General features: G+C 38.2%; 6 protein-coding genes across 7 annotated transcripts; 2 read left to right on the top strand and 4 right to left on the bottom strand.

The window, feature by feature from the left end:
* Positions 1-1,281: 1,281 nt before the first annotated feature.
* Positions 1,282-2,410, bottom strand: LOC110229308 (WEB family protein At2g38370-like). Its single transcript, XM_021029090.1, has 2 exons — positions 2,161-2,410; positions 1,282-1,670 (listed from the first exon to the last, which is right to left on the bottom strand). The coding sequence occupies exons 1-2, from the start codon at positions 2,408-2,410 to the stop codon at positions 1,282-1,284; spliced, it is 639 nt and encodes a 212-aa protein (XP_020884749.1).
* Positions 2,411-2,436: 26 nt separating this feature from the next.
* LOC110229309 (protein DETOXIFICATION 44, chloroplastic-like) lies at positions 2,437-5,275 on the top strand (the record flags this gene model as incomplete). Its single annotated transcript, XM_021029092.1, has 13 exons — positions 2,437-2,540; positions 2,608-2,717; positions 2,810-2,962; positions 3,057-3,178; positions 3,277-3,412; positions 3,582-3,678; positions 3,793-3,893; positions 3,985-4,148; positions 4,289-4,360; positions 4,441-4,557; positions 4,638-4,733; positions 4,821-4,942; positions 5,024-5,275. Coding segments are annotated over 13 exons (1,455 nt in total), but the record flags the coding sequence as incomplete, so codon positions are not given.
* Positions 5,171-6,949, bottom strand: LOC9315809 (dehydration-responsive element-binding protein 2E). Of its 2 annotated transcripts, none has more exons than XM_021027097.1 (2): positions 6,073-6,949; positions 5,171-5,965 (listed from the first exon to the last, which is right to left on the bottom strand). In XM_021027097.1, the coding sequence occupies exon 2, from the start codon at positions 5,942-5,944 to the stop codon at positions 5,219-5,221; it is 726 nt and encodes a 241-aa protein (XP_020882756.1). In that variant the 5' UTR covers positions 5,945-5,965; positions 6,073-6,949; the 3' UTR covers positions 5,171-5,218. The 2 variants fall into 2 exon arrangements, with proteins under 2 accessions (XP_020882756.1, XP_020882755.1); XM_021027096.1 differs by having other exon boundaries at positions 6,066-6,949.
* LOC110229310 lies at positions 6,826-7,350 on the top strand. The gene is given in 4 exon segments (XM_021029093.1): positions 6,826-6,855; positions 6,943-7,077; positions 7,079-7,108; positions 7,110-7,350. Coding segments are annotated over 4 exon segments (318 nt in total). The 3' UTR covers positions 7,233-7,350.
* Positions 7,351-7,525: 175 nt separating this feature from the next.
* Positions 7,526-8,487, bottom strand: LOC9317655 (PRA1 family protein B4). The gene has a single exon (XM_021027098.1). The coding sequence runs from the start codon at positions 8,377-8,379 to the stop codon at positions 7,717-7,719; it is 663 nt and encodes a 220-aa protein (XP_020882757.1). The 5' UTR covers positions 8,380-8,487; the 3' UTR covers positions 7,526-7,716.
* A 1,840-nt stretch (positions 8,488-10,327) lies between these two features.
* Positions 10,328-11,602, bottom strand: LOC110228868 (WEB family protein At2g38370). The gene has a single exon (XM_021027094.1). The coding sequence runs from the start codon at positions 11,567-11,569 to the stop codon at positions 10,514-10,516; it is 1,056 nt and encodes a 351-aa protein (XP_020882753.1). The 5' UTR covers positions 11,570-11,602; the 3' UTR covers positions 10,328-10,513.
* Between the last annotated feature and the right edge of the window lie 6 nt (positions 11,603-11,608).

Raw genomic sequence — 11,608 nt, forward strand, 5'->3', positions numbered from 1 at the left:
CGGAAGTTGCAATCACGATTAGTTTTGATCATATCCGTTTCTTTAGGTTTGACCCATTTTTAATTTCCTAATATATAAAACAATAATATTAATGAAAGAAGATAATGACAAAATCAATAACAAATCATTATTAATAATAATATTATGAAACCGAAATCTTAAAAAAAACTTAAAAGCATATTACTTAAACATTCTGTATTAATTTTTAAAAATATTCTATTTACCTATATTTTTGGAAAGTTATTAAGAAAATAATAACTAAATATCAATAATATTCAAAATTCAAGATCTTACAAACAAATTTATACAATGGCATTTGGCTTGAACTTGTTCGGTAAATTTTGAAGATGAAATGTTTTTTACATAGTAACATTAAGATACACAACACTACTTCAAGTGTTGGTTTGGTTTGATCTTGTTGGTTTCCATAGGCATGTGTGGACCAGTTTGGTCTAAAGCTCTAGAGATTTTAAGGGACTAGAAATGAAAGGCTGATGGAATGTTTCAGTAGTTTCGATCCGTGCGTTGTTGATGAGGCAATCTTGTTGATTTCATGAGATGCCAGTCATTTAAATCTCTTGTCTAAAACAATGGTTTTGTGGCTTGAGGAGGTATCAGAGAGTTGTTAATGTATATGACAGTTTCATTCATAACCCTTTTAGTAGTGCGTACTGCCGTACTCTATATACGGATATACCGAAGGAGCATACACCATGGTTTTGGCAATTTGTGAAATTCATGTGGCATGTAAATATGTTAATAGAGTTGCATAGTGCCAATGCTAGCATATGTGGCTAATACTGCAGCTATACACATTGCCAACAACAGTCCACTGTTTCATAAAAGCACCAAAGTTTTTCAGAGAAAGAATCCAAACTACAGAGATGTGTCAACAAAACCATTATTTCCTAATCATGGTCGAAGTCTCATTGGATATTAAAGGAATACAGATATCTCAGTTTGAATTAACGAGTTGGTTAGTCTGTTAACCCATTAGTTGATGATTTGGTTAATCTCTTAACCAATTGTTCTATGCATCTTACATAGACTCTCAGGATATAGATATAAAAGAGAGTAGAGACTATGCAATACAATGTTAGGAACTGAAAATTTCCACACTTCATCTTCTGTCTAGTTTCTCAGTCAAGGCTAATATGGTCGTATTGTGATTAGATAGCTAGGATTAGCATTACAATAAAGCACTTAATTCACTTTTTTTAAAGCAGTTGGTTCACTACCAAAACAGAAACAAGAAGTCAAAAAAACACTACAATCAATTTATCACCTTAAGTTCAAAGCTATCTTTTTCTTCTTCTTCTTATTCTTGCTATCTTTGTTCAATAACACAGAGATCTTAGCAAATCCGAAACTCTTTCTCTTTCGAGTCGTCGACCTTTTCCCTTCACTCCTCTTGCTTACAGGTTTATCACTATTGCTATTCTTTGCCAGCATCTGACCCAACGACATTTTCCTTCTCTCGCTAGCAACATTCATATCTGAATCCTCTGCAAGAAGTAGCTTCTTGCTGAGTATTTGCCCTATTGACATTGTTGGCTTCAAGACAGGGACTGAAGAAGATGATGATGACCCGCCAACAACTTCATATGTCAGATTCAAACCATTTACATCTATCAAACGCGTTGTGTTGAAGGTTGAGTCTCCGATTGAACCTGCAATTGAGAAAGAGAAGATGATTAAGAATCAAAAGAATTACAGTGAGGAGAAGAAGAAGAAACTTGGTTGAAGAAGAAGAAAAGCGTCGAAGAAGAAGGGAGTCAAAGAAGAAGAAGAAAAGTCAACAAAAAGATTATGGGCTTAGGGTTGTTTTTAGTAATGGGCTCCGAATAAACTAAGGCCCAAATGAAAAGAAAGAGTGTGTTGTTGTCTGAGTTAAGTACTAAGTTAGAAGAGGGTGTTAGGTCTGAACAGTTAAGAGTGGTTGGAGTCTAATGATGGAGTGTATTGCTTGTGTAAGTGAATCTAGATTGTAGAAGTAAGATGAGAGAGTAAGGGTAAGTGAGTAGCTACTAGCTAGTGAAAGAAAACTTGTATAAGTATGTGTATGTGTGTGTCCTTGTAATAAAGGGAAGTATGAATGAAAAATCTTAAAAAAGAAAGAGAGAGTTTAAGAAAACCTGAGTAAAATTTGAGAATTGCAACACGTTGTCTCTCTTTTGCTCTTGAACTTGGAAGTGTTGTTCACTGAAGAAGATAATCTTCTCCTCTGTCCATTCTCTGACCGCCAGTTTCGCAGCGCCTCTTCTACTTCAATCTTTGAAGCATTTGCAGCATCAACTCTCTCCACAGCTTCGTCCAATACCCTCTTGCTGGTTTCAATTTCTTGAGCCGCTTCCTCTACTTTCTTCAGAACATTCGTCTTTGAAACATTCGCTTCTTCAACTCTCGACATTGCATCTTCCACTCGCCTCGCGATGAATCTCCCGCCGTCACCGCTTCTTCTCAGCGACCGGAAAAACAGCAGAATCCTCTGACGTTACAGAATCTCCCGGACCGGATTCTGATCACAAACCGGATCCTGGGTTCGTCCTCAGCCTAAGGCTTTTCTATATTCAACTTTTTTCTGGTTTCTAATGTTTATTGGTTTAGGATTGGTAAAATTGGAATGGAGATTATGTCAATTGCATTACCTGCTGCATTAGCTTTAGCTGCTGATCCTATAACATCTCTTGTGGACACTGCCTTCGTTGGCCATATTGGTAAATGTTTTCTCTTTGTTTGGTTTCAATTTCACATTTTTCGAAATTTTACATTTTTAACATCACTTAACCATACATATGTAATGTGACAGGTTCTGCAGAATTAGCTGCAGTAGGAGTCTCAGTTTCTGTATTCAATTTGGTGTCGAAGCTCTTCAATGTTCCTTTGCTAAACGTCACAACATCGTTTGTTGCGGAGGAGCAAGCAATTGCTGCTAAAGATGATAATGATTCTACGGAAACAAGTAGTTTTATTTTCCTTGAAGCTTAATGTTTTACTGTCTTCTTTCAAATATTGTTTCTTACTTTGTATATGTTGTTTACTTTGTTGGTGTTAAGGCAAGAAAGTGCTGCCTTCTGTTTCAACATCATTAGTTCTTGCTGCTGGAGTTGGTATTGCAGAGGCGATTGCGCTATCTCTAGGGTCTGATTTCTTGATGGACGTCATGGCTATACCTTTTGTAATGTCTAAACTCATGTTTGATCTTGTTCTATATAGGCTGTTCTTTGAAGTATTATATAAGTGATCTCTCTTCTTTCTTGATATGTAAATTTTCAGGATTCACCAATGCGGATACCAGCAGAGCAGTTCCTCAGACTTAGAGCGTATGGTGCACCACCAATTGTAGTTGCATTGGCTGCGCAAGGAGCTTTTCGAGGTTTCAAGGACACAACGACGCCTCTATATGCCGTTGGCAAGTATTGCACAATCATCTCTTTTTATTCTTGTCTTTATGCATGAATGGATCTGCGGAAATAGTAGTATGACTGATATTTACATGATGGGCAGTTTTTGTGATTTGAATCGTTTTTATAACATCGTATATATACACGTTTCTGATATAGTGAACTCTATATTAACAGTTGCAGGGAATGTGCTTAATGCGATATTGGATCCAATCCTGATATTTGTCCTTGGTTTTGGTATCTCTGGTGCTGCGGCTGCTACTGTGATTTCTGAGTATGTCCAAAAATGTGGTAAACTTTTGATACTACTAATAGACTCGTTTTCTAGTAAGCATATTTATCTTAATTTGTGGCTTCTTATGTTTCTCACTTGTCAATGTTTCTTCAGATACTTGATTGCATTTATTCTTCTGTGGAAGTTGAATGAGAATGTAGTTTTGCTCTCTCCTCAAATCAAAGTGGGAAGAGCCAACCAGTACCTCAAATCAGGTAACTCCTCAAAATTTTCAAGTTTTCTTTAAACGACTCAAACACAAAACGGAAAAAGGCTACTATATGAAATGTATTGATTCATGTTTAGGTGGGCTTCTGATTGGTAGAACGGTAGCTTTGCTTGTGCCGTTCACATTAGCTACTTCGTTAGCAGCTCAAAATGGACCCACTCAAATGGCTGGCCATCAAATCGTCTTGGAAGTCTGGTTGGCTGTCTCTTTACTCACCGATGCTTTAGCCATTGCTGCACAGGTCTATTATCTTTTGCAAATCAACTTCGAAACAGATCATCTCTACCAAAGTTTACTGTGACATAAGTATCCCATTAGTATGATTCAAGATTACGTTTTGAAGAGAATTTTTTCACTTAAGGTTTCTACCTCTATTTTCAGAGTCTTCTTGCCACCACTTTCTCTCAAGGAGAATACAAACAAGCCCGGGAAGTTATCTTCGGAGTCCTTCAAGTTCGTATTCATTACATCCCTAGTTTATATCCTACCCTATAAATTCGGTTTATAATGTACAATCGCAATCTTTTAAGTAGGTAGGATTAGCAACTGGAACTGGTTTGGCTGCTGTATTGTTCATCACTTTCGAACCATTTTCAAGCTTATTCACAACGGATTCAGAAGTTCTAAAGATTGCTTTGTCAGGGACCTTAGTAAGATCTTATCTTTTAATCTAGAAAGAGTTTGAAAGGGTAGCCTCAGACACTTTCTAAATAATGTTGTCTGGATGCAGTTTGTGGCTGGATCCCAACCGGTGAATGCTCTAGCGTTTGTTTTGGATGGGCTTTATTATGGTGTCTCTGACTTTGGATTTGCCGCCTATTCTATGGTCTCTTTTTCTTCTTCCTCAGTTGATGGTTTGATTCTCCCTTTTCTTCACCTGGAATAAGTTGATAAATTATCGTTTTTGGAACAGGTGATTGTCGGATTCATATCTTCCTTGTTCATGCTTGTGGCTGCACCAACGTTTGGCCTTGCCGGGATCTGGACTGGTTTATTCCTCTTCATGGCATTGCGGTTGGTTGCCGGAGCCTGGAGGTAAAAACAATTAACTAAAAGACCGTTCTAATTTCATCCCGTCTGAACATTTTTTAAAAAGGATATTGCGTCATGTTTCAGATTGGGAACAAGAACCGGTCCATGGAAAATGCTGTGGTCTGCTCCAGAGAAGCCAGAATGAGAGGGATCGTTGTTTCTGCATCAATATTTTTGTGGTATGATGCGTGACTCTTAAGTTAAGATAATGAAAATGTAGTAAACTAACAGTGTAAAAAACAGAGTCTTATAGTATATTGATGCAGCATAAACACTAAGCTAGAATCTGAAAAACTCTAAATATGAATCGAATCCACCTCCCTGGTGATAACTGGAGCCTTGAGGTTCATTGTACAACAATCCATTTTCCAATTTGAATCGTTCAAAGCTGTAATTTTCCTCTGATTTCACTGATGGGTTCTCATTAATAGGATTCTCAGTCTTGTCATGGCCAAGCTCAATAGCGTCTTCGTTGTAGACTACATAGTCCTTTCGATCTTTAGTTTCAATCACGCCATGACCAGATTTTTCAGTTTCCAACCAATATCCTCCGGAAGTTTCCGCCTCCTCGTCCTTCTTCATTTCTCCGCCCAAATCTTCCGGGAAATTTAACCGGGCATAGGGTCCGTACATGACACTAGCAGCTCTGTCGTAAGCCAAGGCGGCTTCGGCTGCAGTAGCGAACGTTCCAAGCCAAAGGCGTTTACTACGACTCGAGTTTGCACCACGGTGGCTCACTGGTTCACGTATCTCAGCAACCCATTTCCCCCAAACCCTTTGGCGAACACCTCTAAACCGACAAACCGGATTCTCTGGTCCGCCTTTTCCTCTCATACAACCTTTCTTCGAACCTTTAGCTTGAACCCTACGAGCTTTATCCAACCCTTCCTCCTCCCATCTCTGTAACGTCGCTTCCACTGGCTCAACCACTCTTCTTCTTCTTCTTCTCGAGGATACAACAGAAGCAGAGGAGCTCTGTTTCGATCCGTTATCTTCCTTTTCCATTGTACACACACAACACACAAACTGTAGAAAAAGAAATGGATATACAATTAAATTTCGAACATAAAACCAAGAGAACAATAAACTATAAATTTTGGTCTGAATATATTGCCCTAGAATTCACCAGAGACTTCAGAAATTAAGGTGGGAACACTTCTCTAGATACCGTCTAAGAGAACACGCGTGGTGCTTACGACAATTAAATGTACGGCTACAGGACACGTGGTGACTTCCCAGTTTCGGCAGATTCTGGTATGCTAGGATTTTTTTGTTTGTTTTAGTCTTATAGATATCTTTGCGGCTAAGACTTTGAAGATTATCGTAAATATCGTGAAATATAGTATTATAAATCTTGGGCACCAATCCACCTTAAATTGTAATGTTACTTTTTCAGTCTTTTTGGCTTACGGTGCAAGCCAGCAATCTGACAAACGTGTTTCCTTTTTCTTTCAAACAATACTATTCAAAACAGTTGAAAACAGCGGTTTAAAATGCTCCTGATTGCGCCATATCTCGTCACATTCAGTTTTTAGATAGGAAATAGATAAATGAAAAAAAAATTGTAGACTAGCTTAGGAAAAATCGGCTCTATAAAAAAAGTGACAGTTGAAATATTATTATTCCATTGTTATTGAAGAAATCTTTTTTTGAAGCGTTTAGCTCGAGAATTTTGGTACTCTCATTGGAGACTCTTCCCAGCGCGCGCCAAACTAACAAACTATATAGTTTTTGGCTTGGCAAAGAAACAATTTCTATGTCTTGGCATTGACAAATCCGAGTTCTCCGAGATTCTGGTTTTCAAGGTCAATACAACTTTGGATTTTGTTATAGATTTCTTTGCGAATAAGACTTTGATTGGTTTTTAATTCAATAATTTTCGTTTGATGGAAGATGTCCAATTGGTGACTTATACCGTAAGCTACAACCCTTAAAAAGATAAGAATTTACGGTGGAATGTTACCCAATACAATTCATTTTAGGTAAGAAACAAATCATTTTAAAACCGAAGCTTCCTTGTTGGCTTACGGTATAAGGCTATAAGCCACTTAAGATTTGACATTAACATTGGGCCTTTGCCGAACTGGACTCTAAAAGAAGTAAGTGAGCTTCTATTGGGCCGGACTCGAGTACGAAGCCTAACTAACAATCACAAAACTGCTCATCGAATTATCAATTATTTGTGCATCGCAGCTGCTCCGACCCAAAAGCTCTGTGGACGATTTCAAGTCAAATGCGTAATGAGGACATTGTTCTGCTGCTCATCAGGAAGCTTGAAATTTCCTTTCTTTAAATCATATTTCTCTGATCCAGGTCTTCAGCTTTTACTTAGTATCATCAGTCAACGAAACAGCTCAAAAAACTTCTTTTATATCATCTCTGTGATGGAAGCTTTTCAAAAAATTGGATGGATCTTGCATACACATGTATCCAAATTTGACTCTTTTTATTGTCTATATGCAATGTAGTCATAATAAACAGATTAATTGAATTTTTGAGTTTGAAAACGAAACAGATCCAATTCTTTGTATATTAAAGAGGCTAAAGATTGACACAAAACGGCAGTAACACTTCTTCAAATCAAAATCATTCAAAGGTATATATTTCATCTATAGCATTGCCCCATAAACAAGAACCAAAATTAGGCCAGATCCACAATTTTTCGTTTATTGTTCCTAAGTATCAAATTCAACAAACGAATCATATAGAAAGATTTATCAAAAGTTAAAAAAAAAAAAAGATTACCCAAGCGAGGGAATGGTAGATCGGAGTCGCATTTACACGCGAGCGGCGATAACAGCTGGCGCAGCAGATGAGGCGGCGCCACCGAGGAAAGAAAGGAATCCGGTAGCTGCTGGCTCTTGCTCGTCAAGGAAAAGATCTTCCGGAGCTCTAAAAGCACCATGGGCACAGATCAACGCAACACCAACCATCATAGCCGAAACAAGAACAGATCCAACATCGGTGAGGAAAATCACAAAGATACTGAACAAGATCAAACACCCTAACGTCTCACGATCGGAGAATGTACGACCGAAGACGACGATCGGCTGATCCGTGGGACGGAAGAGGTAAAGGAAGAGCCACGACGCGAGGAGACAGAGGAGGAAAACGAGAGAGAAAGGATGAGTCACGAGAGAGAATCCGACGATCGCTGTAGCGACGGTGAGGTAATTAACCTTGAAATACGAGTAATTCTTGCGGATACGAACAGCAGCGTCGGAGATCGACTCAGGTTTGGATAATGCGGAACGATCCGCGAGCTCAGCCCAAGGTCGACGCTTAGAGAGACCGTTTTTGACGGTTTCGGTGATCTGATTGATGAAATTGCGGAAAGCTGGAGTTGCGATCGGTGGTTGAGATTCGACGGAGGAAGGAGCGGCGGATGGAACGGTTTGGGGATTGGAGATTGGGAGGACTGGTGGTGCTGAGGAAGCCATTGGAGATTGAATTGATCAAGTTTTGGTAGATCTGAGAAACAGAGAAGAATTAGGGTTGAAGAAATTGAAGAATTGGGGAAAAATCTGATTGATTTTAATAAATAAAGAGGGAAGGAGATAGATTTATTTATATACGGGATTAGAAATTTGTTGACCTTCCTCTTTCTTTCGTTGCTTCGGGTCACCGACAATAAACGTGACTATTTTCCTTTTTTTTTTCTTCTTCTTTTTGGTTTTCCTATTATTATTTGATTTTTAATTATGATCTATATTAGCCTATTAGGTTAAAGTTAAATCTCGTGTTTACCGACAAAATAAAAGAAAAAATCTCGTGTTTTGGGGAGATAAAATTTTTTTTTTTTTTTGGTAGGATGGGGAGATAAATGTTAAAGAGTTGTATATATTTTCCAAAATTTTATAAGTAAAATTATTATATTGTTTTTTAATTTTAGCAATTGTTTTTTTCTTTCTGGTAATGGTATACTATATTGAATGTGCTTTAATAATAGTACTATTTATATCAAGATCTATTAAGATATTGGATTTTTCCATATTTCTATGATTTGTGTGATATTTCATATTCTCGTGTAATGTAATTTAAATACCTTTCTCATAATCAATAAAAAAGGGTTTTCTCATAACTTTGACAAGATGTAGCCCTAATTTATTAACACTCGTCGAAATCCTGGACAAGCGATATTTTTGCCGTGGCTGATGTTGGTGTCTTCTGGGACATAGTGGACTGCCCAATCCCGGAGGATCTCTGTCCTAAGTGATCGCTTGTGATCTCAAAACCTGTCGCCAAAAAGTGGACAAGTACTTCAGTTTCAACTGTGCAAAGTAAAGGAAAGTCAACAGTTCAAGGAGAATCTTCAATTGTCAAGGTCAAGACAACTAATAACAGAAACGATGATGTTTATGAGACAGAAGATTACACAAAGGTGGGTGAGTCATCTTCAACACATAGAACACCAATAACCATGTCTTGCTCCACAAGCGATTTGGCCGCGGCTGAGACTGGCGTCTTCTGGGACATGGTGGACTGCCCAATCCCTGAGGATCTCTTTCCTAAGTCTATCTATGTGAAAATCAAGTCAGCTCTTAAGAATATGGGTTAACAAGAATGTTCTATATCGTTTCTTTTTCTCTACTAGTTCATACATATGGCTTTTGAAATTAGCATTACTTGTGTCTGTGTTGCAGATTCCTTTAGTATTATGACTGCTTGTTTTCTTGTTGTCAAGCCTATCTCGTCTTTCCCTAAGTTCTCAGTTAACTCTTTATTCAAAGTTTTCTGTTGGTTTTCTTTCAATGAAAAGCTGATGGAAAGTTTCAGTAGTTTCGATCAGTACGTTATTGATGAGGCAGTCTTGTAGATTTCTTGAGATGTAAGTCATTTAAATCTCTTGTCTAATTAAAACAAACAATTGTTTTTCTGCTTGAGGAAGGTGTCAGAGAGTTGTCTAAAACAGAGGTATCATTTCATAATCCTTTTAGTAGTGCGTACTCTATATGCCGAAGGAAATTACAAATCCATGTCATAGTTTTGGCAATTTGTGAAATTCGTGTGGCAGGAGAATATGTTGAGTTGCAAGTGTCAATGCTATATCATATGTGGCTACTGCTGCAGGTCTGCAGCTATACACATTGCCAACAACAATCCATTGTTTCATAAAACCCACTAAAGTCATATTGTTAGAAAAAGAATCCAAGCTTGTTTGATCTAGAATCTACACTTTCGAAGAGAGAATCAACTAGAAGATGTGTTTACAAAACCATTTCCTAATCATGTTCTGTCTCATTGGATATTAAAGGAATATTAGATACCTCAAGCCTCAGTTTAAAAACTTAAATTGATAAGTTGATTAGTCCCTTAAGCCATACGATGAGTTGGTTAGTCTCCTAATGTATCTTACATAAACTTAGGGTATAAAAGAGACTTTGTAAGTGACTGAAAAATTCCATACTTCATCTTCTCTGTTTCGTTCTCTGTCAAGGCTAATATGGTCGTACTGGGGATTAATTAGCCTAGATTAGCATTATAATAAAGCACTTGATGATACATTTTGTTTCCTTAAACTACTGGTTCACGTACCAAAACAGAAACAAGACGTCAAAACACTGATTCAAATTATCACCTTAAGTTCAAAGCTATCTTTTTCTTCTTCTTCTTATTCTTGCTCTCTTTGTTCAACAACACAGAGATCTTAGCAAACCCGAAACTCTTTCTCTTTCGAGTCGTCGACCTTTTCCCGTTTTCTTTCCCTTCACTCCTCTTGCTTACAGTTTTATCACTATTGCTATTCTTTGCAAGCATCTGACCCAATGACATTTTTCTTCTCTCATTAGCAACATTCATATCTGAATCCTCTGCAAGAAGTAGCTTCTTGCTGAGTATTTGCCCTATTGACATTGTTGGCTTCAAGACAGGGACTGAAGAAGATGATGACCCGTGAACAACATCATATGTCAGATGCAGACCATTTACATCCATCAGACGGGTTGACTCTCTTTTGCTCTTGAACTTAGAAGTGTTGTTCACCGAAGAAGATAATCTTCTCCTCTGTCCATTCTCTGACCGCCAGTTTCTCAGCGCCTCTTCTGCATCGAGTTTTGAAGCATTTGCAGCGTCAACTCTCTCCACAGCTTCCTCCAAAACCCTCTTGCTGGTTTCAATCTCTTCAGCCGCTTCGTCTACTTTCTTCAGAACATTCATCTTTGAAACATTCGCTTCTTCAACTCTCGACATTGCATCTTCCACTCGCTTTCTCGCCTCTTCCTCTGCCTCTCTAGCACTACAAGCAAGCAGAGCGTACTCTTCAGCAGAGATAGTCACAGCCTCAGCCTTTTCAACGTTTATACTTCCAGTAACAGCCTCAATCTCTGCGATTGCAACCGCCTCAGCCGCTCTGGCTGCTTCCTTCATCTTTCTTGCAGCCACCAACCTAATCTTAGCTGTTCTAATCTTATCTCTTGTGCTTTCGATCTCAGCCATTGCTTTCACAACTTCCGACTGTGCATTCTCTCCTGTTATCTTCACCTCTTGAGCTTCACGGCTCAATCTTTGAATCTCATTCAACATTCCCAACGCATTATTCTCTAAATCTTTCTCATCAGTTTCACCCTCCTTTGCAAATCTTACTCTTACTTCTTCTTCCTCTAAAGAAATCACCTTGAGAGATTTCTGCATAAGTCTCTCGCGTGTCTTCTCAAGTGCAGCTCTTCCTCA

This window comes from Arabidopsis lyrata (genome assembly GCF_000004255.2).
Source record: "Arabidopsis lyrata subsp. lyrata unplaced genomic scaffold ARALYscaffold_4, whole genome shotgun sequence".
NCBI lineage: Eukaryota > Viridiplantae > Streptophyta > Magnoliopsida > Brassicales > Brassicaceae > Arabidopsis > Arabidopsis lyrata.